The 25,972-nt window shown below is 42.7% G+C and overlaps 1 protein-coding gene across 7 annotated transcripts in view; it reads right to left on the bottom strand.

The window, feature by feature from the left end:
• NAV3 (neuron navigator 3) overlaps positions 1 to 25,972 on the bottom strand; it is a 451,810-nt gene that overhangs the window by 20,768 nt on the left and 405,070 nt on the right. For 5 of the 7 annotated variants that reach the window (XM_054173934.1, XM_054173935.1, XM_054173933.1 and 2 more), the window contains 9 exons: positions 24,745 to 24,786; positions 22,388 to 22,548; positions 20,274 to 20,462; positions 15,690 to 15,742; positions 10,927 to 10,950; positions 9,069 to 9,146; positions 5,131 to 5,214; positions 2,633 to 2,744; positions 960 to 1,081 (listed from right to left, as the gene is read on the bottom strand). In XM_054173934.1, coding sequence (XP_054029909.1) covers positions 960 to 1,081; positions 2,633 to 2,744; positions 5,131 to 5,214; positions 9,069 to 9,146; positions 10,927 to 10,950; positions 15,690 to 15,742; positions 20,274 to 20,462; positions 22,388 to 22,548; positions 24,745 to 24,786 — 865 coding nt within the window. The remainder of the gene's footprint in view (positions 1 to 959; positions 1,082 to 2,632; positions 2,745 to 5,130; positions 5,215 to 9,068; positions 9,147 to 10,926; positions 10,951 to 15,689; positions 15,743 to 20,273; positions 20,463 to 22,387; positions 22,549 to 24,744; positions 24,787 to 25,972) is intronic. The other 2 variants (XM_054173930.1, XM_054173936.1) reach the window with 1 other exon arrangement.

Here is a 25,972-nt window from a genome sequence, read left to right as displayed (position 1 = left end):
ATATGTTATTTTCACGATACAATTGGAGAGTGGGGAGTGTGACCAGTGGAAAAAGGATTGAAGTCCTTTCCAGCTCATAATATCTAATGAGAAAGAAATGGATTTTGGCTACACTCCCCCTTTCTACAGTCTAAACTTCGAAATTAAAATGAATAAAGGCAAACTGAGAAGACATAGAAGATAATCCATTTTTAGAAGGTATAAAAGCCTACTGCCAAAATAAATAGCAATCATGCCAAGATAGGGTTCTTTAGAGATGCATGCCAAATTGTCCATGGTTTATATTCACCTCACTTCCTCTAGAGTTCACCTTGCAGAAACATGAAAGAGTGTGGAATTACAAATCAAGGGAGTGATCAGTATTTTAAAACAAATGTTTATGCAGGTAGTATTTATCAAACAACAATAACATTTTCTGATCATTAACTGAAAGCATTTGATGGAACAAACGGAGCAGGCAGATGCCACGGAGTGCTATGTGGCATCTGTGCGTTCCGTTTCACAAGCATCTTAATTTCTCTAAACACCATACCACTTCTACATGAGAACAGATTTCAACTCTCTTCAGAGCTGAGTGACATATTTCAGTCAAGCCTTTGAATCAAACTCTTGATTACAGAAATGTCAAACAAGGTTTCAGTGTAGCCCAGAGGTAGATTTTGTCACAACAGTTATTTTAAGGCTCTTTCTTTGTTTGTTTGCTGCTGGTTTTGTTGTTGGTGGTGCTGGTGGGTTTGGTTTTGTTTTGTATTTAATTACTCTGATTTATGAAATAATTCCCCACTGATATTTAACAGTTTTTCATTTGCTGGTAGTGTCACAGCATGGATCCACATGAATTGCTTCAGATCCATCTGGCCCCACAAGCATATTGTTGATTAAATGGACCGTTAGGATACTCAGGCACTAAGAAACAACATAATAGCTAAAAGATAGGTTTAAACCTGCTGAGCACTTACCCAGTTTTTCTTTTTCTTTTTCTTGGAGTCAGCATCATTACCACTGCCAATGCTTGAATGGCTGGTAGCACTGTTGATGCTGGAAACACTTTCTGAAGAGTGTTGACGCCTTATACGTAAATCTAAAGGAAAGAAATTACTGTGAAATCCATCTGGCTCTCAGTACAATCATAGAATCAATAGGGTTGGAAAAGACCTCAGAGATCATCCAACCTATCACCCAACACCATCTAATCAACTAAACCATGACTCCAAGTGCCATGTCCAATCCTTTTCTTAACACCTCCAGGGATAGAGACTCCACCACCTCCCTGGGCAGCACATTCCAATGGCAAATCACTCTGTCTGGGAAGAACTTTCTCCTCACCTCCAGCCTAAACCTCCCCTGGTGCAGCTTGAGACTGTGTCCTCTTGTTCTGGTGCTGCTTGCCTGGGAGAAGAGACCAACCTCCACCTGGCTACAAGCTCCCTTCAGATAGTTATAGAGAGCAAGAAGGTCTCCCCTGAGCCTCCTCTTCTCCAGGCTAAGCAACCCCAGCTCCCTCAGCCTCTCCTCACAGGGCTGTGCTCCAGACCCCTCCCCAGCTTCACTGCCCTTCTCTGGACACATTCAAGTGTCTCAATGTCCTTCTTAAACTGAAAGTCTCAGAACTGGACACAGTCCTCACAGTGTGGCCTAAAATAATAACCATTCTTATAGCTGTGTAGCATCTTCCTCCTCAAAACGGAGACCAAAATAACAGAAATGGCATTAATGCTTGCAATGGCTTCGTGAGGGTGTCAGGTAATGATAGGACAAGGGAGAATGGAGAAAAACTAGAAATGGGTGGATTGAGATTGGATGTTAGGAAGAAGTTGTTCCCCATGAGGGTGGTGAGAGACTGGCACAGGTTGCTCAGGGAGGTGGTAGAAGCCTCATCCCTGGAGGTTTTTAAGGCCAGGTTGGATGTGGCTCTGAACAGCCTGATCTAGTTTTTTTGTATATACAATTCTATTTTTACTTCCAAATTCTGAGTGTGGTGAGATAGAATAGAATAGAATGGAATGGAATGGAATGGAATGGAATGGAATGGAATGGAATGGAATGGAATGGAATGGAATGGAATGGAATAGACTTAACCAGGTTGGTTAATTCTTTTGAGATCATTGAGTCCAAGTATCACCCAACACCTCCTGACAACTAAACTATGGCACCAAGTGTGTCATCCGGGCTCTTCTTAAACACCTCCAGGGATGGTGACTCCACCACCTCTCTGGGCAGCACACTCCAATGGCCAATCTCTCTTTCTGGGAAGAACTTCCTCCTAACATTCAGACTTCACTAGTGTCTTGCCTGAGAGGGATTTCCAAGCCATAACCATTTTGCACCATAGACTTCACTAGTGTCTTTCTTGGGTGTACCTCAGTACATAACTGCAGTGACAGGGTTAACTCTTACCACCTAGAAGTCAGTTCCTGGCTACCCAGTTCTGAGAAGACATGCTCCATGAAATCTGATCAAAAGGAAGCTCATGCAAGGCTTTCAGAGCTGGAAACATCATAAGTATCCCAACCAGGCAGTGTAGAATGTGCTTGGCCTTTCAACAGACTTCCCAAACCAACAAAAAAGTAGCAATTTAGCCTTCTTTCTGAGGAGAAATTCTGCATTTATTGCAATAGCAACAAAAGCCTACCTTTGTGGGTATGATCGGGACCGTTCAAGGCTCCTTGAATAGCAGCTTGTGCAGCAGAATTCTGGGCTTTCAGCATTTCAATGGTTTCCCTTAGCTCTATAAGCTCAGATTCCTGCATGAAGAGCAAAGAAAAGAGAGCTTAAAATGTATGGCACAAGTGCAATGTCTGCCTAAGCTAAAAGAAAATTGCAAGACTGGTGAAATTGAGGTTTATGTGACTCTTTGGGTAAACATGAGGGTAATACCAAAGCAGAATGCATTTCTTCTCTCTCTCAAAAAAAAAAAAATATTAAAAAAATCCATTGCATCTCTATGTTTCTATATAAAGCAATTATTTTATTTTTATGGAGAACAAAATATAGAATCACAGAATGATCTGGACCAGAAGGGACCTCCAAAGCTCATCCAGTCCGACCTCCATACAGTCAGCAATGACATACCCAACTGGATCAGGCTGCCCAGGGCCTCCTCCAGCCTCACCTGGAAGATCTCCAGGGAAGGAGCCTCAACCACCTCCCTGGGCAACCTGTGCCAGTGTTTCACCACCCTCATAGGAAAGAACTTCTTCCTAACATCCAATCTCAATCTGCTCTGCTCTAGTGTGAAGCCATTGCCCCTGGTCCTGTCCCTGCAGGCCTTTGCAAACAGTCTCTCTCCATCCTTCTTGCTTCAGGTCCTGGCAGGCTGCTCTTAGGTCTCCCTGGAGCCTCCTCTTCTCCAGGCTGAACAGCCCCAGCTCCTTCAGCCTGTCCTTATAGCAGAGCTGCTCCATCCCCCTGATCATTCTCGTGGCCCTCCTCTGGACCCTCTCCATCAGCTCCAGGTCCTTCCTGTGTTGAGGGCTCCAGAGCTGCACACAGTACTCCTGGTGAGATCTCAGCAGAGCAGAGCCAAGTGGCAGAATCACCTCCCTGGCTCTGCTGGCAATGCTTCTTTGGATGCATTTAATAAATCATCACCATCATCATCTTTAATAAGGCCTCATTTAAAAGGAGTCTCAATTGAAAGCATAAAGTTAAGAGAAATCCAACCTATCTATTGTGAAAGAAAGCAAAACCATTTGAATTACATGTTCTGCTAAGTAAGGCTACTGTTTAATGGAAGAATATCAACCTGAGTTTGTGTTTTTTCCAAAATATTTTATCACTACATTATAATTCAATTAAATACCACTACATTATAATTCAATTTTAAAAGCCTGTTTCATAGCAACTGCCCTGGAAGCTGAAATAAAATCCCTCTGCTTGAGCACAGGGAGTTTTATATTAGAATGCACAGCCAATTTAAATTAAAAAAAGACTTTTTCTTCTTGCTGCCTCAAACTCATCCTCCCAGCCTGTAATTATATAATGAGGAATTTACCCTCAACCATATAGAAAGAAGGGAAGGAAAACAACATCTTTTGGGGAATGAAGCTTGGAGGCGATCTGTTTCGATATCACTGCTTAACCTCCTCTGGAAAGGAAACCTTCTGAGGGATAGCTGAATTCATAAGCAGTTTTGGTTTCAAGGAAACACCATTGTGGGTTTTCTGTTGTTGTTTGGTTTCTTAAGATTAAAAAAGCAAGCAAGACAAATATTTTCTATGTTGTTCACAATGAGTCTCAAAATATTTCACCTGTTGGTGCTCCACCAAACTGTGGAACTTTTTTTTAGTCACAGAATCACAGAATTTCAAGGGCTGGAATGGACCTCGACAGATCATCCAGTCCAAGATCCCTGCCAGAGCAGGATCACCTACACCAGATGACACAGGTTACAGTCAGATACTTTGATTGCAGCAGTGACTCCATACTGATTTATTTGTACTCCTATATACTGAAACTGATACACAATTTCTTGCACAGTTTGACTCAACAAGGTCTTTCCATTTATAGGATACTGTTCATAATGAGTGAGGGCAGAAAGCTGCAGAACTGAAAGCCTGGACGGTGCTGAACTCCTTTATAATTGTGAGATTAATACAAAGGCTCACATTAAATCTACTGGCTATCAGGTTTAGATTTTGCCCCCTCCAAGAGTCAAAACAGCACAGTGAAAAGCATGACTGTTTACTCATGAATAGGTTACCTGACCTCCAGGAACTGTCTGAATTGAGTCATTTTTCTCTATTTAGAAGTTCTTTCCTTCCCATAATTCTATTACTCTGACACTGCTGGCAGGCTGAAATGAAGCACTCCAGCAGGTTCTGATCAGTCTTTGTTACAGGATCTTTCAGTGTGGATTCAAACTAGACTCCCATATGTTTTAATTACAAGCTGGAAACTAAAGCTGTTGTCCTCCAACTGCTCTGTGATGTCGTCCATGTAAACCTGATGCTGCACAGTTGCACTCGCCTGGAGCTTTATGAAGGTTTGCTCACAACAGCCATTAAAGAAAGCTCTGCCTGCTTCACTGTCACAGCTGCCACTGTTTCCTTTCAGTAGTTTTAAAAACAAATCTCTAATACAAGCTGCTGATTGTGTCCCACATTAAAGCACCTGCTTCAGTACAGCTACCTTTTGTTCAGCTGTCATTGTTAGGCTTTGCAACCGGCCTGTCATGTTGCCCAAGCTTTTTTCAAAAGCTGCTACTAGATGAGCCTGTGAAAGAAACAGAAGACAACATTTATGGTGACAATGGGACAGTATTCCCACATCTGCAAGGTTTTGACAATTCCCCCCCCCCCCCCCCCAATTCATATTCATCTTCTGCATCACTTTTCTATTAGTTTCAAATGCAGACTGAGATATCTTGGATAGGTGGAGCAGAAACAGGAAAGTGAGCCCGGTGTCCCTCAGGCTTCTTTAGCTTCCATGGAGATTGGCTGAGGTGTCTCTACCTGGAAATGAGTTATGGATTTAATAATCCATCTCAGTTTACTGATATATCGGCCAAAAGAAGTCTCTGGTCAAGTCTGGGTGCAATTATTTCCAACTACTGAACACTTCCCAATGGAAACTGAAGTACTTTATCTTAAAAGGTAAGTTTTAACCTCACAAAGACAAGACTGCAGAGGAATACTGAGACTTAAACAAAAAAGTATCACAGTTAGTTAAGGCCATTACTTAGTCTATTCATCTTACATTGATTATATGTGTGTGTGTTGCATATATAAAAGTAATAAGAAGCCTATATAAAATAAAAATAGAGTATTTACACACCTGCCAAAATGCATACGTAAAAGACAGGCTTGTAAACTCTGAGTTCCACTTCTCAAGAAGTGAAGCAATAAACATTTACTGATGATGGACTCAATCCCCACATCCAGATCATCAGTAAAGATATTGAACAGGATGGGGCCCAGCACAGGATGGGTATCAGTCACCACTAGTGACTGGCTGCCAGCTGGAAGTGGCACCATTCACCACCACAAGGAGAAGGAAAAGAGCCACCTTGCTCTGTACATTATTCCTCACATAAAAATACACAAATTATATACATACATATATATATATATTAGCCTATTGTGTCCTCCACTTCCAGTGGCTTTTGTGTTTTGTAAATCATTTTGGATGATCACAGGCTCACAGGATGCTAGGGGTTGGAAAGGATCTCTGGAGATGATGGAGTCCAACCCCTCTGCCAGAGCAGCACCACATCATCTAGTGGAGGTCACACAGGAATGCATCCAGATGGGATTGCTATAGACATTTCAGGATATTGCAAGCTCCTGATTTTATACTTAATAAATTTACTACAGGATTACTCCTTGTCAATTCTATTCTTTGTAAATAATACATTTACTTGCTTATAGTTAAAGTGGTCAATCTTTCTGCATTCTGCAGGGGTGCCTTAGACAGCTTATGTAGTAAAGGATTCATACCCCAGGGACTAGCTTTTGGTAAACACAGGACTAGATACATCAGCAGTTTCCTAAGGATTTAACTAGAAATCATGTGTATTCCTGTTTTAAATGCTATAACTTAGGCTTTATCCTCAAAGATACAACTTTAAAGAAAATGAACCTAGAACATGTGTCAAATGCACCTCTGAAACCTGTTAATCAATATAAAGTTTTTCTAGTTTGGAAACTGCAACCTCTGGTTGTTTCCACTACTCTACTCCTTGAGTATTTCACTTTGATAATTAGCTACATATTATAAACATCCAAACTAACTGATGGGGTTTAAAATCAAAAGGTGATGACCAGCAGCCCAGAACACAATCAGAGGCAAAGCAGATGCAGTAAGAGCCAAATGCTTCTTCATTAGATGTGTTTAAACTGGAAACTAATGGAGCTCAGTGTTCCCTGCCTCATAGAAGAATCAATGGCTTGGCTGTTCTGTTGTACCATGGGAATAACAGTGGGGACTGAGGGTTTGAAAAGGGCAATCATTTGATTAATTATGCATTGTTTTGGTCTGCTTTTCACAATCAGAAAGTAATAACCACTTTTTTTTTGGGTATCTAACTATGCATATTTGTGCAATATATTTTCCTACTGCATAGCCAGAACTTCAGCTTATAATGTACATCAATAAGCGACAAGGAACTTAGAAGACAAAATAAGGATTTCATGAAAAAACATGTTAAGAACTAAAAAGCATAATTAAAAATGTCAAAGTTCACTGAAACCATGAAGTTATTGTTGGATGGTCTTTACATCTTCTGTACCAGAAAAATCAGAGGATTAACTCAGAACCAGGCTTCTTGTAAAATACTCTTCAACCTTTGGTTTTTAAAGTGCACATCTCACGAAAGTATGGTAAAAACCCAATTACTTATAATATATTGTAACAACTATTTTTCTTTTGAGATCAATTTTGAAGGTGCCTAACTCCCTTGTTCATGCCTGGAGAATGTGAAGTCTCTACATTTCACGCTCCTGACACATTTAATTTTGAAGGAGTTTCCACATGTTGGGGATTTGGGAAAAGGGAAAGATTTCTCTGGTACCCTTTCAAAAGCCCACGTGCTAAAAGGATCAGCTTCAGGCTTGCTTAAAGAGTGCCTCCATGGAGATGGATTAGAAGGTGAGTGACACAGTGGAGAGAGTGTGATTAAAATGACCATTATATAACATATGGCATGCATACATCTCCCTCTCTCTCCCTACCAATGTATGCATACAAGCAGATACAGGTTTACAAACGTGGTGCTTCTGGATAGACAAAACCAAAACCAGATCTACATGTGTATGTTTTCAGCTGTCCTGTGGAAAATGTTACCTTTCTGATTCAAATAGCAGAAAAGCTACGGATATTCTTACTGTGCATTCAGAAGTCCAAAGGCAATACAGAGGACCAGATGCCCAACCCTTCCAATGCGAGTTGTACAGGTTAAACCCATTGGATTTCTCATCCATGCAGCAGAGTTAGTTTGAGTGCAAACCAAGTCAAAAATGCAACTGCCCATATTTAGCTTGCCTGAGTTTCTTTGAAATATGAACCACATCTGATTGCAACTTGGAGCTAACTTTGACAACTTGCCCAGAATAGGTAATATTATTTTAAACCAGTCTGTATGATGTTTACTCCACACAAAGGAATACTGGAAAAGATATAAGCAATGACTTCCAAATAACACTGGGGAGGGATTGGACAAAATTTGCCCAGACAAACCTCATTGCTTCAGGTGCAGAGAAGAATGTTCTGCTATTCTCATTCTGTTGGGCTTGTTGCTGTAATGTAGGCTACAGCATTGATGGAGAGACTGGAAAAAGGATCAAGACTAAGTAGAGCCATGTTTCAACTCTTCCTTTCAAAGCATTATCCAGGAGGGATATTTTGGTGTTTTCTGAACTACTGGGAGAAGAGAAGGGTGAGGAGTATGAGGAATGGTACCAAGAGCCTGAGTTAGCACCATCAGAGTGGCTCCCACACCAGCTCTAGTATGGGCACCTGAGCACAATCTCATCACAGGCAAACAATTTAATCTTATAGATGTGGCACCGCAGCTCAGAATCACAGAATGGTTTTGGGTTGGGAGGGACATTTAAAGATCATATAGCCAGTCCAGTGCTCCAGTTGTGGGGGCTGAAGATTAGATCAGAGGATTGCAGGAATAAAGCAAACTCCTCTGGATAACACCAGCTGCTGCTGTGTGGACATTAACAGGGAACACAGAGTGGATGTGGGGATGCCTGTGCAGCCACAGCCTGACTTCCTTTGCTCCTCACTGCAAGGCAGAGCTGCTGCAGACCTGTGTGACTGATGGAAAGACAAATGTCCTGTAGAAAGCAAAAGTCTTGTTAGAAAACACTACCCAAGAAATACTAGATTAGCTATTCTAAAATCTCAGCACTGGTTTGAATTTGTCACCCTCAGGATGTGTGAGTGAAGAACTACCCAACATGGCAAACATGAAGATCAGTGTTGAAAATATACATAAAGGAGCCCCAAATCCAAGATCATAGAATCACAGCATTTGTAGACCATGTGTTAAGTAGGAGCTACTAACCAGTCTGCTAATATATTCTTTCATACTCTTTATGAACACAAGGAAAAATACTTACATTTGCTGAAAGCTGAGATGTAAGGGTAGCAACTTTCTCTTGTGATGCAACCAACTCTCTCCGTAGTTTCTGAATTTGCTGAAAAAAAACACAGCCAATGTGAGCATTGCAGCAATTTCCTTTTGTGGTGCTTCTCCTTGTTTGTTTAATTAATCAAGGGATCACTAATAGGGTTTGCAATGGCTCAGTTTCACATTTTACTTTCAGAACTACTCAGAAATACAAGTTATTAAGAGGTGGCACTTAGTCCTGCTTCAACTCTTTTCTTGCAGTAACTAAGGTATGACTAAGGTATGAGCTAGGATCCCAGTGAGGACATATGGGCAAGTGCTTTGTTATTTCATATGTGCAGTCCTTTTGTAGATAAAAATATTTATTTATTTATTTATTTACATTTTTATATGTGTCTCTCTATATATGTATTTATATATATATATATATATATATATATATATATATATACTTTCCTGCCATGGCCAGGGACACCTCACACTACAACAACTTGCTCACAGCCACATCCAGCCTGCCCTGAAAAACCTCCAGGCATGAGGCTTCCACCACCTCCCTGGGCAACCTGTGCCAGTCTCTCACCACCCTCATGGGGAACAACTTCTTCCTAAGATCCAATCTGAATCTACAGCCCTAGAGAAAGGGCAATGCAATAGGGAATTGTCATCCACACTACAGAGCTGTGGCATACTTGTCTAGAATAGAATAGAATAGAATAGAATAGAATAGAATAGAATAGAATAGAATAGAATAGAATAGAATAGAATAGAATAGAATAGAATAAACAAGGTTGGAAGAGACCTTCAAGATCATCATGTCCAACCTATCATCCAACACCACCTAATCAACTAAACCATGGCACCAAGCACCCTATCAAGTCTCCTCCTGAACACCTCCAATGATGGCGACTCCACCACCTCCCCAGGGCAGCCCATTCCAATGGGCAATTACTCTCTCTGTGTAGAACTTCTTCCTAACCTCCAGCCTAAACCTCCCCTGGCACAGCTTGAGACTGTGTCCTCTTGTTCTGGTGCTGGCTGCCTTTGCTTTAACTTTCAGAGAAAACAGCTTAGTAATTGCAGGTAGAAAATATACTGAAAGTACACTGCAGCAAGTAAGGAAGATGATGTCTCCTCAAAATATCTTTCAGTTGACTTTGGTTGGAGTAGTAAAAATAGCAGCAGAATTTGGAAGGCATGTAGCTCTGCGGAGTAAAAGTGGCTCCCTTGGTGCTGCACTTTATTGCTGCCACTCCTTGCTGCCCTTTTAACACAGCCAGGATTTCATTTTGAGAAAAGGCTGTAATTGTACCCAGCTGCTGACCTGGGCTTGTCACCCATTCCCATACACTGCAAGCAGAAAGAAGCTGTTCTCCGTGTCATTTTTGACTTATATCTGAAATCAACCTGCACTGTTCTGAAACTCATCCAGGTGGTCAGTTTCAGAAATTTAATATAATGCAAAATGTGAGGGGGAGAATTTCAGAGTGAACATTTGCAAGGCAGAACATTACTTTCAATTGCACTGTCCCTTAGATCAACTATAGAGTGGCATTAGGTCTCAAATCAAAGGTATCATAACTCCTCCATCACAAAGCCCGGTTCTCAGTGATCCTTTTCACCCTTTCAGAACCTCAGTCAGGAGGCATTCCTCAGCACACTGCTATGAAAACACCTTCTAGTGCACCAGAAGATGCAGCAGCTTTTTAACAACCCTTTTTAAAGAGTGGTGCAAAGTCACAGGCTGTGCTGTGCCCACAAGCTCAGCAGTTTGGCCGTAGCAGGTAAACAACAACCTTTAAAATAACATCATGTGATATACAGCCATAAAAGTGAAGAAAAGTTCTTACCTCTGAATGTGCCTTTTCTTCTGCCTGGAAGGAAACAAAGAAACAATAGCTTAGAAGCAGTGTGCAACATAATTGTGATAATAGAAAATAGAAGCCAGCTATGCTGAAGTGAAATGAATAGCTTCATGGATCTGTTGCATTTAAGGCAGATATGCAGTAAAAACATCAAATGGAATTCTTTTCAACTCACATGGTGAGGCTCCAGCTGAAACCTGAGAGTTTGCCAGCATGCTGACAACATGAAACAGTAGAGGAAGGGAGAACAGGGACAGAACTGCAGAAAGGGCAGCTACATTTCTGAGACATAGAAGAAAACTTGCTGCATGGACCTTAGCCTTTGCAAGTTACCAGCAGACCTTTACAACATAATCATAGAATCACAGAATTGTCAGGGTTGGAAGGGTCCTCATCAGGGATCATCCAGTTCCAACCCCCACATCCAGCATGCCCTTCAAAACCTCCAGGCATGAGTCTTACACCACCTCCCTGGGCAACCTGTGCCAGTTTCTCACCACCCTCATGGGGAACAACTTCTTCCTAACATCCAATCTCAATCTATCCACTTCTAGTTTTGTTCCATTCCATCCAGTCCTATCACTCCCTGACACCCTCAAAAGTCCCTCCACAGCTTTCTTGGAGCCCCCTTCAGATACTGGAAGGCCATAATTAGGTCTCCTGGGAGTCTTCTCCAGACTGAACAGCCCCAGCTCTCTCAGTCTGTCTCGATAGCAGAGCAGCTCCAGCCCTCTGCTCATCCTCGTGACCCTTTTCTGGACACCTTCCAGCACCTCCAGATCCTTCCTGGAACAGAAGCTCCAGAACTGGACACAGTGCTCCAGGTGTGGTCTCAGCAGAGTGGAGCAGAGGGACAGAATCCCCTCCCTGGCCCTGCTGGCCACACTTCTCTTGCTGCAGCCCAGACTCTGCTTGGCTTTCTGGGCTGCAAGTTCTCGCTGCTGGCTCCTGTTGAGCTTCTCATCTACCAGCACCCTCAGGTCCTTTTCTTCAGGTCTGCTCTCAGCCAGTCAGAGAATAACCTCAAGATTTTCAGCTACCCTTTAGCAGTAACACATAGAGATCTTGATCTTTAGTTAGCACTTTGTCTGAATCTCTCTAGCAATCAGGCTGCAGAAAACCACTAGCACCAAGGCCTAAGGTGATGTTTGAGAAATCTCATAAATATGTTTGATTGCCATGCTTATGGAAAAGAAGCACCTTTGGTACTCCTGCTTAACGATTTTAAGTAAGCTAAAAAAGCTCTTGTACTCCTCCCTGAATCTAGTAAGAGCTGCATGCAAGTTACACGTGCCATAACCCTGTGAAGCTATCCCTTTCTGGAGGAAACGGGACACTGTACCTTATCATGGAACAATTAAAAGCTCTCTGCTTTCAGCTCATACTGATTGCCAGTCTTTCTGTACTCCACTTGTGCATCATCTTCTCAATAATTGCTGAAAAGTTTAATATTTTGTTTTCTCAGTGGATGAGAGGGATCAAGCAGACGAAATTCTGATGGATCAGAAATAATCCCTAAAGGTTGACCCAAGCAATTTTGTCATACCAATTCCCTTCTTGCCATTTAGAGAATTCTCTATAACTTCATTAACTTGTCTACATAACCAGTAACTTAGGGATTAGCTGCATGTGAATTCACACTCAGACATTTTAGAAGATACCCCACTTACTGTGTAAACTTGGATAAAAAGTATAGTTTGTTTTGCAGGAAAAATGCTGTTCTCTAATATCATGGGTTTAATAGTTCCAAGATACTGTATAATATTGAATCACAGAATCACAGAATGTCAAGGGCTGGATGGGACCTGGAAAGATCATCCAGTCCAACCCCCCTGCCAGAGCAGGAGCACCTAGAGCAGAGCACACAGGAATGCATCCAGGCAGGGCTTGAATATCTCCAGAGAGGGAGACTCCACAGCTTCCCTGGGCAGCCTGCTCCAGGGCTCTGTCATCCTCACAGGGAAAAAAAATTTCCTCCTGTTCCCATGGAACTTCCTATGCCTCAACTTCCACCACTGCCCCTTGTGCTGGCATTGGGCATCACCCAGCAGAGCCTGGCTCCAGCCTCAGGGCACTCACCCTGCACATCTTGATCAACAGGAATGAGGTCACCTCTCAGGCTGCTCCTCTCCAAGCTACAGAGCCCTCAGCTCCCACAGGCTCTCCTCCACTCCCTTAATCATCTTTGTGGCTCTGCGATGGACTCTCTCAAGCAGTTCCCTGAGGTCCTTCCTGAACTGAGGGGCCCAGAACTGGACACAATACTCCAGATGTGGCCTCACCAGGGCAGAGTAGAGGGGGAGGAGAACCTCTTAATAACCACAGCCCTTCTAATCCACCTCAGAATGCCATTGGCCTTCTTGGCCACAAGAGCACATTGCTGGCTCATGGTCAGCCTCCCATCCACCAGGACCCCCAGGTAATATAAACAAAAATTATTAGTAAACTCTTGCTACATTACATGACATCAGAACAGAGAGATTTCAGATTTACTGACTGGGTGCTGCATGCCTCCTGTACACATCATAATCTGATTTTTAGCATCTCTCAGTTTCATAACATTCTTCTAAAATTCGGTATCAACATTTGTGTTGCGATTTTGGACACCTCACCCCTTGTGAATTGATTGTAATGTCTTGCACTCAGGGGAACAGTAGCAAAGATTTTATAGAATAGAATAGAATAGAATAGAATAGACCAGACCAGACCAGGTTGGAAGAGACCTTCAAGATCATCGTGTCCAACCTATCATCCAACACCACCTAATCAACTAAACCATGGCACCAAGCACCCTATCAAGTCTCCTCCTGAACACCTCCAATGATGGTGACTCCACCACCTCCTCGGGCAGAATGGGCAATCACTCTCTCTGTGTAGAACTTTCTCCTAACCTCCAGCATAAACCTCCCCTGATACAGCTTGAGACTGTGTCCTCTTGTTCTGGTGCTGCTTGCCTGGGAGAAGAGACCAACCTCCACCTGTCCACAACCTCCCTTCAGGTAGTTGTAGAGAGCAATAAGGTCACCCCTGAGTCTCCTCTTCTCCAGGCTAAGCAACCCCAGCTCCCTCAGCCTCTCCTCATAGGGCTTGTGTTCCAAACCCTTCACCAACTTTGTTGTCCTTCTCTGGACACACTCCAGCAAGTCAACCTCCTTCCTAAACTGAGGGGCCCAGAACTGGACACAGTACTCAAGGTGCGGCCTAACCAGTGCAGTGTACAGGGGCAGAATGACCTCCCTGCTCCTGCTGGCCATACTGTTCCTGATGCAGGCCAGTATTTTGACTCTCAAAGCATGAGCGGGGAGCTTTGGTTTGAATGTTAGTCATATCTCCTGTGCAGCCAGTCAGTAAGTACATTCTGGCCTCACCTAAATAATTCATGAATGGTCTGGATGGATTGGAATTGCTTGCAGCTTGCTGCTTAAGGCCTGGACAAAGCTAGTATGTGTATACATGCTGACATGTGTATACATGCACTTCAAATGGTTCAAGAGAACTAGGAGAGGCAGTGCCGTGGTAGGCGCTGTGCATGGATGCAACCTATTTCCCAAGCTAACATGAGTTCAGCATTGAGACAAGGCTACCGAATTGTACAAATGCATCAGACTGCACGGGTTCAGTATTCCCAGGCAAGAACTGGTGTGGGCTCTGGGCAGAGGACTCCATGTCATTCCCAGGATATCAGCTGACACTGTTCAACACCTGAAAATCTGGAGAGGAGACAGACTATTCATGGTATGAAAGCAGAAAAGTGGGGTACTCTCCCATGAGCAAGGACTACTACGACATACAATTAGTGTTAGTGAATAGGTTGCAAAGCAATTGTTGTGTATCAGCAAGGGAATGTCCAAGGGTTTAACTCTTCCTGGTTGGGAGAACAACTGCAGCAACCAATTATGCAGAAGAGCACAACAAAAAGATACCAAAACAGACAATAAATGAATGAATGAATGAATGAATGAATGAATGAATGAATGAATGAATGAAACCCAGAACTTCTGCTTGTGCTAGAATCAAATTATTACCCAATCCAATTAACCAGGATTAATCTTTTTCCCTTCCCTTCCCTTCCCTTCCCTTCCCTTCCCTTCCCTTCCCTTCCCTTCCCTTCCCTTCCCTTCCCTTCCCTTCCCTTCCCTTCCCTTCCCTTCCCTTCCCTTCCCTTCCCTTCCCTTCCCTTCCCTTCCCTTCCCTTCCCTTCCCTTCCCTTCCCTTCCCTTCCCTTCCCTTCCCTTCCCTTCCCTTCGAGGAAAAGACACTCTTCTCTTTGGAAATCACATCTTGACCCTGTTCATTGCCACAGAAATCAGTACACACATTTAATCTGCAAATGGCCTCTCCCTTACCCTGCAGCTCTTTTGTGTTTTTCAAGAAATGTACCTCCCAGGGCAAGAGGACAAAAACACTTAGAAAATTGTGCAATAAGTGAGCTGAAAATGAGCAAACTCACTCAAAATGATCAACTACAGCAGAACATCCCCACCCACCCCTTTAAGGAGAGACTTCTAAAACTACTGCCTTCTTTTTTAGCTTTCAAAATGTGAAGCAGTCCCATAAAAAGATGATGATAATGCCTTCTAAAAGCAGCACGATAATAAGAGCAGAGTTGCAAATAAATGCTCCTGCTTTATGCCAGTACAATTCCAACCCTTCTAAACACCCAAGTGCTAAAATTTTCATGAACAATGAACAAGAACAGAGGCAGGCAGAAGGTTTTTGTTTTTTTTCCCCATAATGTCAATACTCACTGTAGAGTAGAGAGAGGAGGTGCTGGAGACAAGTGATAATGAGGACCCGTGCACTTTTAAAAGAAAGAAAGAGAGCAGCATGAAATATTGATGAAAGCATAAAATTTCCCCCCTTGTAGCTCAACAGCTAAACATCTTTTAAAAATGAGAACCAGTCTTCCACAGAGAGCAATTATCAGCTATCAGCACAGAAAGGCTACTGATAGTTTTTCCTGCACTTGAAAAGATTACTCTATAGAGAAAAAAAGCTGGTTCCTGCATATGAAGTAGGAGAGCAAGTCAGTGAGATTCTGTATTCTTAGCAGCGAACTAAGCATTACTTTTGTTGTTCTGACAAGAAATCATTTGGTAAATGCACTCTTTAGAGAAACCAGAGGCTGAGCTGTATGTACACCTGCCCAAAGCTGAGCAAACTGGTTTTAACAAGAGGCTATGCTTTGCAAAACGGTTGACATTCCCTGGGGTGAGCTCCCAAGCGTTGCTCAGCTGGTTACTCCCCTCAGCACAATGCAGACCTGTGAAGGGCTTACTGCCAGATGTAGTGCCATATTTCTACTAATCAGCAGCAGTCAGCTTCAGGAGCACTGAGTGACTGTTGCAGGACTTCAGCTCAAAGAGGTGGAGTACCTGGCCTCCCTGAAAACGGAAAGTAAATACTAAGGTGAAATAGAATCGCCCCCTTCTGCTTCTAATAACTCTCCTGAGGAAGGATACATCAAGATTGAATTTTAACTAAGATTATTTATTTCATTAGTCCTTTTCATTGTTGTTCAAAACAAATTTTCTCAATATTTGTAGGCTGCCAGGGTTAGGTAAATAAATAATGTTGCTTTAACAGCTACCTGGCATCCTAATGCCAAACTGACAATACCAGAACATTTGGATTATAGAATTGTAGCGTTGTTTTGGTTGGAAAAGACCTCTAAGATCATCAAGTTCAGCCATCAGCCTAACAGCACCATGGCCATAAAACTATGTCCTGAAGTGCCACGTTCACCTGTTTCTTGAACACCTCCACAGATGGTGTCTCCCCCACCTCTTTGGGCAACATATTCCAATGCCTGGCCACTATTTACATAAAGATTTTTTTTCCTAATATCCAATCTTAACCTCCCTTTGCCATTTCCTCTCATCTTACCTGGTACTAGAGAGAAGAGACTGAACCCCAGTTCACTACAACCTCCTTTCAGGTAGTTATAAAGAGCAATGAGGTCTCCCCTGCCTCTTCTTCAGTACCAGGACAAGAGGACACAGTCTCAGGCTGCGCCAGGGGAGGTTCAGGCTAGATGTTAGGAAAAAGTTCTATACAGAAAGAGTGATTGCACATTGGAATGGGCTGCCTGGGGAGGTGGTGGAGTCACCATTGTTGGAGGTTTTCAGGAGAAGACTTGATGGGGTGCTTGGTGCCGTGGGTTAGATGTTTGGGTGGTGTTGGATTGGTTGATGGGTTGGACGCGAGGATCTTGAAGGTCTCTTCCAACCTGGTTTATTCTATGTATTCTATGTATTCTTCTCCAGACTAAACAATCCCAGGTCCCTCAGCTGCTCCTTACTGGCCCTGTTCTCCAGACCCTTCACCAGCTTTGTTGCCCTTCTCTGGACATGCTCCAGTACCTCAATGCACTTCTTGTAGTGAAGGGCCCCAAACTGAACACAGTATTTGAGCTGTGGCCTCACCAGTGCTAAGTGCAGGAGCACAATCACTTCCCTACTGCTGGCCACACTACTGCTGATGCTGTTGGCCTTTGTGGCCACCTGAGCATGCTGCCAGCTCATTCAGACAGAAGTGACCAACAACCACAGATATTTTTCTGCCAGGGAACTTTCCAGCCACTCAGCCTCAACCCTGTAGCATTGCATAGGGTTGGTGTGACCCAAATTTCTGGACCCAGCACTTGGCTTTGTTAAACCTCATACAACTGACCTTGCCCCATTGATCCAGCCTGTCCAAATCCCTTTGCAGAGCCTTCCTACCCTCAAGCAGATCAACACTCCCACCCAATTCAGTGTCATCTGCAAACTTACTAAGGGTGCACTCAATTCCCTTGTCCAGACAATTGATTAAAATGTCAAACAGAACTGGCCCCAGTACTGAGCCCTGGGGAACACCACTTGTGACTGGCTGCCATCTGGATTTAACTCCATTGACCATCACTCTTTGGGCCCAGCCATCAGCCAGTTCTTAACCCAGAGAATTATCCACCCATCCAAGTCTTAAGCAGCCAGTTTCTCCAGGAGGATGCTGCGGGAAACAGTGTCAAAGGCTTTACTACAGTCTAGGTAAACAACATACACAGCCTTTCCTTCATCCACTAAGCAGGTCACCTTGTAGTGAAGGAAGATCAGGTTCTTTAAGCACGAACTCATGATGACTGGGCCTGATCATCTGCTTGCCCTGCATATGCTGCATAATGGCACACGGGATGACCTGCTCCATGACCTTCTCCAGCACCAAGGTCAGACAAACAGGTCTGTAGTTCCCCAGGCTCTCCATCGAGCCCTTCTTGTAGATGATGTAGATTAGCCAAATAGTCTTTAAATCTAGTTTTATAATTGGGCAAATATTTACAGATGTGGTACATTGACCACTGAAACTCTGTTGGCTTCAGCCTGTCTTTGGTTTTCGGTCTCTGCTTTAAATTTCTCAGCTAAACTCCTATTCTGTTCTGGCACATGGCAGCTCTACCCATTACCTCACTTCTTTCACACTAACTTTCCTCAGAACTCCTATCTTAAAGAAAACACATTTGGCACAATTTCATTTTAATCTCTAATGATCATAAATTGCTGAAAGCTGCTTATTATTGCTGCATTGACTTTCATGTACTCAGGTTGATCATCATTATCCACTCCAGCTGGATATGGAACAGGACCAACGAGAAAGCTTTCGTCAAAGCCACTGGTGACCATGACTGAAATTCTAGATTTAACACCTCTTTTCCTATGCATAAATTATTTTCTCTGTTAATTCTTCCACTGTTTCCTTTGATAATTCTCCTGCTGCTCAGCAGAGGGTTTGTAGTCATCTCTGCCCTTGAGTCATGTGGAGTGCTTCTGTGCAGTCAGCCATCCGCTCTGCACTGACAACTCGCAGCTTGATCTGCCCTGCACCCTGCTGCTAGTGTTACATACCCAGATGTCTGCCTGACACACCATCTAAAATGGAGAAGGATTTCAAAAGCCAAAGTATTAGTTTTTCCAGCCCTCTAGGACTTTTCCCCCTGTTTATCTTGTAACTATGAGCTCTGGGGATAGGGAAAGTTCTGTTGTTCTTCTTTTTTAATTTGCCTGGTTTATATTTATATTGTCATCACATGCCAGTACAAGATTGCTGTGATAATGTCATGTGTATGAATCTCTATGAGGTTTTAGCGTGGGGGGTGTGTCTGAGTGGGGTTTTTTGTAGGTCTGTGGCTTTATTTTTGAATGAAAGGGTGTGAGAGCTTTGTGCTTATGGGAATTCTGCAAATAATTCACCAGAAATGCTGACAAGAGACAATGTTACAGTGCACAGAATTAGTTGTCAGGTAATCTGTGGTTGAAAAAAAACCCCCAAACATTAAAAACAACCAAAACCAAACCAGACAACATTCCCAAAATTCCAGGTGTTGTGCATAGCATTAAAGAAACCCGACAAACAGAAATAATCTGCATAAAGAAAGTAGTGAGGTCAGATTGAAGGACAGAGTTTCAATATAGAAATTCCCACAGTGTTTCCTGTAGGAGGCTGTAGGAAAGTGGGGAAATGAATCATAGAATCATAGTATCAGTCAGGGTTGGAAGGGACCACAAGGATCATCTAGTTCCAACCCTGCTGCCATGGGCAGGGACACCCCACACCCCACACTAGATCAGGCTGGCCAGAGCCTCATCCAGCCTGGGCTTAAACACCTCCAGGGATGGGGCCTCAACCACCTCCCTGGACAACCCATGCCAGGGCTTCACCACTCTCATGCTGAAGAACTTCCTCCTCACGTCCAGCTTCATTCCATTCCCCCTAGTCCTATCACTCCCTGATATCCTGAGAAGTCCCTCCCCAGCCTTCTTGTAGGCCCCCTTCAGATTCTGGAAGGCCATAATAAGGTCACCTTGGAGCCTTCTCTTCTCCAGACTGAACAGCCCCAACTCTTTCAGTCTGTCCTCATAGGAGAGGTGACACAATTACAAAAGAAAGGGCATGCTAAGTAGCATTGGCATTTGGAAAAAACCCTGAAATAGAGAAGTAAAGAAGGACAGAATCATAGTAGTCAAGGTATGCTCAGACACTTCAAATTCAGAGCCCAAAATAATAGAATAGTTTTACAAGAATGGCTTCCATTCCTGCCAAGTTTCTGATAAAGGATTTGTCCAGGTTATGACATGCATAGCACAGCACAATATTGGGTGAGAGAAATATCTTCCATGATTGAGGACAAGGATGTCCTGTGAGTCCAACTCAACAGAGTTTTTAAAAGGCTTCACAAAATGATTCAAGTTTTTGTCTTGCAGAAGTAGTATTTTTAAATATTGCTCCATTTTGAAGGCCTATTTTGGAGGCCAATTTTGGGGCCTATTCACTGATCCAAACAGGAACTCAAGTCTTACCTTCTTCCATGCTGTCCCTGAATGAACCTGAATGGCTAATTGCTCGTGGCCTCTCTTCTAAGGATGTAGCACTGCCACACAGCTGGGAGTCATCATAAAGATCAAAGGAAGTGTCTTGTGCAGGGATGCTGTTTGAACGCATCATGCTGGGTCCAGGCAGGTTAAACTGAGATAGGTTGGTGGGACTCACTGAAATACAAAGCTTTATTAATGAAGCACATTGCCGTCACAGGAATTTCGGTGCTGCACAAAATTGTCATGTAGGACTAGCGTGGTTAGGTGGACTTTACACTGCTGAGAAAACGAAGGCTTTTATTCTTACATACAATGCCACAAGAAGAGATGAAGCAGAGGATCTCTAAGGAGTTGGAGTCAGATGATACTAATCCTGTAAGACACATGGTGGCACTAACGCCAGTGTCTGAATGCACACTTATTCACTTGGTCAGCCCAAGACAGAAAAATGAATGGGAAAGATTGAGAAGCTAGAAGTTAAAAAAAAATAAGAAGTCATAAGTATTTTGTATAAGCCAAAAGTATTTTGTATAAGTCATAAGTATTTTGTATAAGTCATAAGTACTTTGTATAAGCAGCTCTCATAATAAACCAGTATCTGTATTTTATTGTTCTACACCTATGTTACCAGCTGCTGCTAAGATCATAGTTTATTGGCATATGCAGGATACATTTTTCCCTTGGTTTTCCAGACCAGCACCTACAACTATATTAGGTTAAAATTCCTCTACAGGCTAATTGAATCCCATCATAAGAAACAGGAGCAGTCCAATCACTCATGTCTGAAATCCAGAAGAGTGCTGACAAACCTTCTGTAAGTGTTTGTGGTTTGTTTGCCACCAGTAGGAAGGAAAGCCTGGTCGTGGTTCACATGGACTAGATGAGCTCAGTACCTAGAACAAAAGCTAATTTTCCATTCAAGTTGAACCTCAATGTCTGAATTTTTTTTTTTTAGATCATGCAAGATGTGCCTTAAGCCATAAACTACCAGAACAGCTGTGTTGTGAGAGCAAATTATTCCACAGGGCTATGATAATGGAAAGAAGAAAAGGACAATGACAACATAAATTTTAACACCCTGCTGCCCCGATCTTATTGCTTTCTGTTGTAAATATGAGAACTGTGAACAAAAATAAAAAGAAGAGAACTGTAAGCAGAAATGACAGTGTGAAAGGAACATTGCTTTAAAAGAGATGTTTTTAAACCTCCAGCAAGAGCATAGAGGAACTCCAAAAGAGTGGCTTGCTTAGCCATTGTCCAATTTGATTTGTTAAAGTGGCTTTGCTCGACTTCTTTACCTCTATGTAATACAGACCAATGTTTGTATGTCTGGTCAGATTTCATCTGAGTGACTGCAACCTACAGATGCCATAAACTGTGCCAGAGTGATGGAAGTGGAAATGTACCAAAGGCTGCTGCCTCAAACACAAAAGCTCATTGTGAACTTAGGTATGTGCCCAAGTGTGGTGCAAATAAATGGTTTTCTAATCTGCATTAAATTAAAACCAAACCAAACCAAACCCCCTTCATTAACAACATTAAACTTGTGTGGGATTAACTTGAAACAAGATCCAGGCGAACCAAATCTAAACCTGGACTTGTAATCAGGTAAACCTGAAATGTGACTCATCCCAAAATATTATATTGCTTAAAGGCCAGGATTTGCATTGAGACCAGTTAGAGCCAGGTTCTAACTGGAAAGGCCTATCTCAAAGCAAACCTGTATATGGGGGGAAAATAGCGTTTAGTGTTTGGGTTGACATTGTCTAAAATCACTGGCAAGAAGTCCAACTGTCTGTGGAACCTAAAAGGTGAGCACCTTTGAATTAGAAGCTAATTTCCAACTCTGCCTCACATTTTCTTCTCCTTGGGCAATGTCATAAAGAACTGGTGCTTTTTTAATGTATGCCAAATAGGAAGCACCCATGGCTACTGGATGAAAACCACCATGAGCTTCCCTTCAGCAGTGAGGAGCCACGATACAATGATGGAAATGTAAAAACAAACTGTCTGGCCTGGCAAACTAAGAAACACAAGCAGCTGGATTTTTACAGTCCTATTCTACAGTGGGAGGAATAGTGAAGGAAAATGGCTTTTACCCAGGTTGGAAAAGTGATATTTTCCAGTTGCTGATGAAGACATAGCTGAAGGAGAAACAAGCGGGGACTGACTGCCAGTGTCCTGCAGGCCTCCAGTCGAATGGGAGCGTAGCCATTCTTTGCCTTCCTCCTGACTCGTCTGCCGGGATGATGGAGCATACCTGAAAAACCACAGCTGACATGCTCAAAACAATGACTGGGAAAGAAACAGTGTCACATGAACACCCTTCACCAGGTAGAACAAAAGCAGCAAGTCTAAGGTAAGATTTTCCATCTTATTACAACAGAAAAAGTACGGGATGGAAACCCTTTCCCTCTTCATCCCCCTCCCCAAAACAGCATTCCCTTCCTTTGAGGAAGTGTGATGATAAACTATAGAAGACAGACAACTGAACTGACAGGCAAAGATCTCTATGCTATAAAAGTGTACAGGCTGATGCAAAAGCTTGGAAGCTGTATGGCTAGGACAGGGAATGGGCAGACTAGAAGCCAAGAAATGTGAGTAGCTGTTTACAAAAGGGCATCTGCCACAGATCATGTGGGCAATTGGTTAGATGAGAGGAATGAAACAGATCAACAGCTCTGCAAAAGGAGTTTGCATCGGTCATGACAGCTACTCGTGGTCATTGGTGTGGTCTGCCACTCTAAATGCTGCTTGACATGGTGTTTGGCCGCAAACTGGGGGGAGGGACAGGGACAAGAAAAAAATCCACAATTAGCAGAAAGAAGTTATCTGGAAGAAGTCTGACAAATAATTCATCTGCTGCTTCCTTTGGCAAACCAATAAAACAAACACCGCTTGACACATGAGCTAGGAGGGAGAACTGGTAACTTGCTGGCCCAGCCTCTTGCCTAGGCTGGAGGGCTAGGGCAATTTTGGCAGGGGCTAAATATTAAAATGTGCAGACAGTGTGGGTTTCAACCAAGAAACTGTTTTCATCAATGTCTGCTTCATTCAGCACAATCTACTGCTGAGAAATGAGTACCGTCTTCACCACTGTCATGAGCCATTAGTGTTCCCCAAACAGCAGAGCAGAAGGGATTTTTGATTTTCTGGCTTCAGGTTTGCAAGGCAGCAGCATTTCTGCTTAGGAAGCAGATTAAATGAACATGTAAGTTCTTGTGTTGTGCTTGGGGTTTTGTACCATATTTAACAACATTAAAAACATCTTGTTCTGATTAAATATTTACTTCCTTTCTCCTTTAAAAAAGGCAGACATGGATCTTTGCTTGTAAATGTGGTAGAGCAGAGCTACCCACTGGTTATCAGATCAGACTGATGGAAAAGGGAGTGTTCCTGCTCTGGGGCTTGGACTGGCATCTCTGCACATTCAGTGAAACTGATGGACTTTATGGGACAACTGACCAGCCTTATATGCCCAGAAACTGCTTTCAAACTCCATTTCACTTTCAGGCATCATTACAGCTGTAAAGCCACAAACGTCAGTCATTCTATTGTACCCTTGCAGGGTTCCTTTCATGCCTTTTTTATGTCTTCCACCTTTTTCCCCCATTCTCTCAGCATGCAAAATTTTTGGTTTGAGATAACGGGAAATTGGCTTAATTTCTTATTAAGGAACAGCTAGTGCAGAAGGGTAGAAGGTGCTTGCTAGTGACAACACTTTAGTGCTGTCTTAAAGTTTCATAAAATATTATTTATCCATAACTCAAATGATTTAACTGTGTAATTCCAGTGACTGGGAGGCTGCACAGAGGCTGTGTTCATGCACATATATCCTTGCTTGATGCATCTCCTTTCTGGATTGGAGAGATGAGACCAGACAAGTTGCTTAATACTCCCCACTTTTAACCATGGAGTGGAGAAGAGGGTGGATGATTTCTGTTTTCTGATGAAGACACCTCTAATTAGTGGGGAATTAGCAGCTAAGTTGCACACAGTATCACTGGGTAGGGATCAACAAGACTAACTTACAAACCTTGGCTACAAAAATCAGCATTTTTATAGCCCTGCCCTTTAGTAGATCTTCAATCCAAATTGCACAAGACTCTGCATTTAGAGTTTAAGCTCAGATCCACATCTAAAACCTTGTTTTTAAAGTACCTTGGTCTGTCTCTTTTAGCTCTCCAGGATTCAATGCCTTTTAAGATTCACTGCATAAGAAAACTAACAATGTTCATTCTCCATGATGTATCTTGCAAGAGAATTTATTCACTAGGCAGACTTGGAAGGAAAAAGCCCATTGTTAAATTTGACGTTTTCTGGTTTGAATCTAAATACCAAGAACTCTGTTGTAATCAGGATCAACAAAAGGAGAAAGAAAAGGAAAGACAGTGTAGAAAAGGTTACAGCAAAACAGAGAGGCAGCAGTCATGCTTAAATATATATATATATATACCTTAATCCCTTTTTGGGTAGTGTATTTCTGTCAAGATGCATGCTGTTAAAACAAAACAAAAAAACCCTAAGGACATACAGCAAACAGCACTGCTCAGAATGACAACTTTTAAAGGTCTAGAGTTCTGTGCATAACAGAAGGTCATTTGATGCTTTTTTATATATCTTTCATGACAAATCCCTGACTTATTGGAGGGGAGAATAGGCCATGGACTGCTGCACACTCATTTTTCACCCAGATGTGCTCTGGGCTGGGTCAACATCAATTTGGAGACCATCCAAGTCAGAAGGAAGTCCTTCCTTACCATTTCTAACCTTCCTACAGCCTCACCCTGCAATCTGTGTGAGAATCATATGGTCACAGCATGAATCTTTATTTTTCACAGGGGCCTACAATATGGCAATAGATTTCCAAAAGAAAGGAAGGTTGTGGCACCTGCTATGAGACAGCGTGGCCCCGCCAGAAGCCAAATGACAGCTCTGTGTATAGAAAGATGTGCTGAATATATGACCCCTTGGCTTTCTGTTCCTGCAAGCTTCATATAGGAAGGTGATGGTGAGGGCTATGGAAAGTGGCACCAGAACAATGTTCACACACACTGTGGCAGATTGGCTGCTCACTAGAAATCCATGGCTGGAGTTTTCCTAAGTTAAACTCCCATCACTGGAAGGGCACTGGTTAATCTTCCTTCAAATAAATGTAATTTATGCAATACCTGATTAAAAACATGGTAGATCTGCCCCTGACTAAAGTGGGTTGAATTGGAACTAGTCATCATTAAGTAAGTGTTGCAATGTTTTTCCCTTCAGAATATAACTTAGTCTCCCAGCATGAATTAATTTGCAAAATGGCTTTAGAAAGCTTCTGTGTTACATATCATAATCACACCTCTAAGAGCAACACTAACTTATGATTCTTCCTACACAAGAAACCTCTCACACCTTTCTTAAAGGCAATTTTCCATTGTGCTAGGGGTGCTGGGTGCCTTACTGCTATGTAACCTTGATCCAAGTAGGTAAAGGCACTGTTGGCATGGACAATCCATTACCATTAGGGCTCAGATTAATGGAAACAAACCACTCTTAGAATCATAGAATCACAGAATTGTCAGGGTTGGAAGGGACCTCAAGGATCAGCCAGTCCCAACCCCCCTGCCATGGGCAGGGGTCCCTCACATTACAGCAGGTTGCTTACGGCCACATCCAGCCTGGCCTTCAAAACCTCCAGG

Source organism: Dryobates pubescens, chromosome 27 (assembly GCF_014839835.1).
Source record: "Dryobates pubescens isolate bDryPub1 chromosome 27, bDryPub1.pri, whole genome shotgun sequence".
Lineage (NCBI taxonomy): Eukaryota > Metazoa > Chordata > Aves > Piciformes > Picidae > Dryobates > Dryobates pubescens.
The sequence above is the reverse complement of the archived record's forward strand: the minus strand, read 5'-3'. Positions and strand labels throughout refer to the sequence as shown.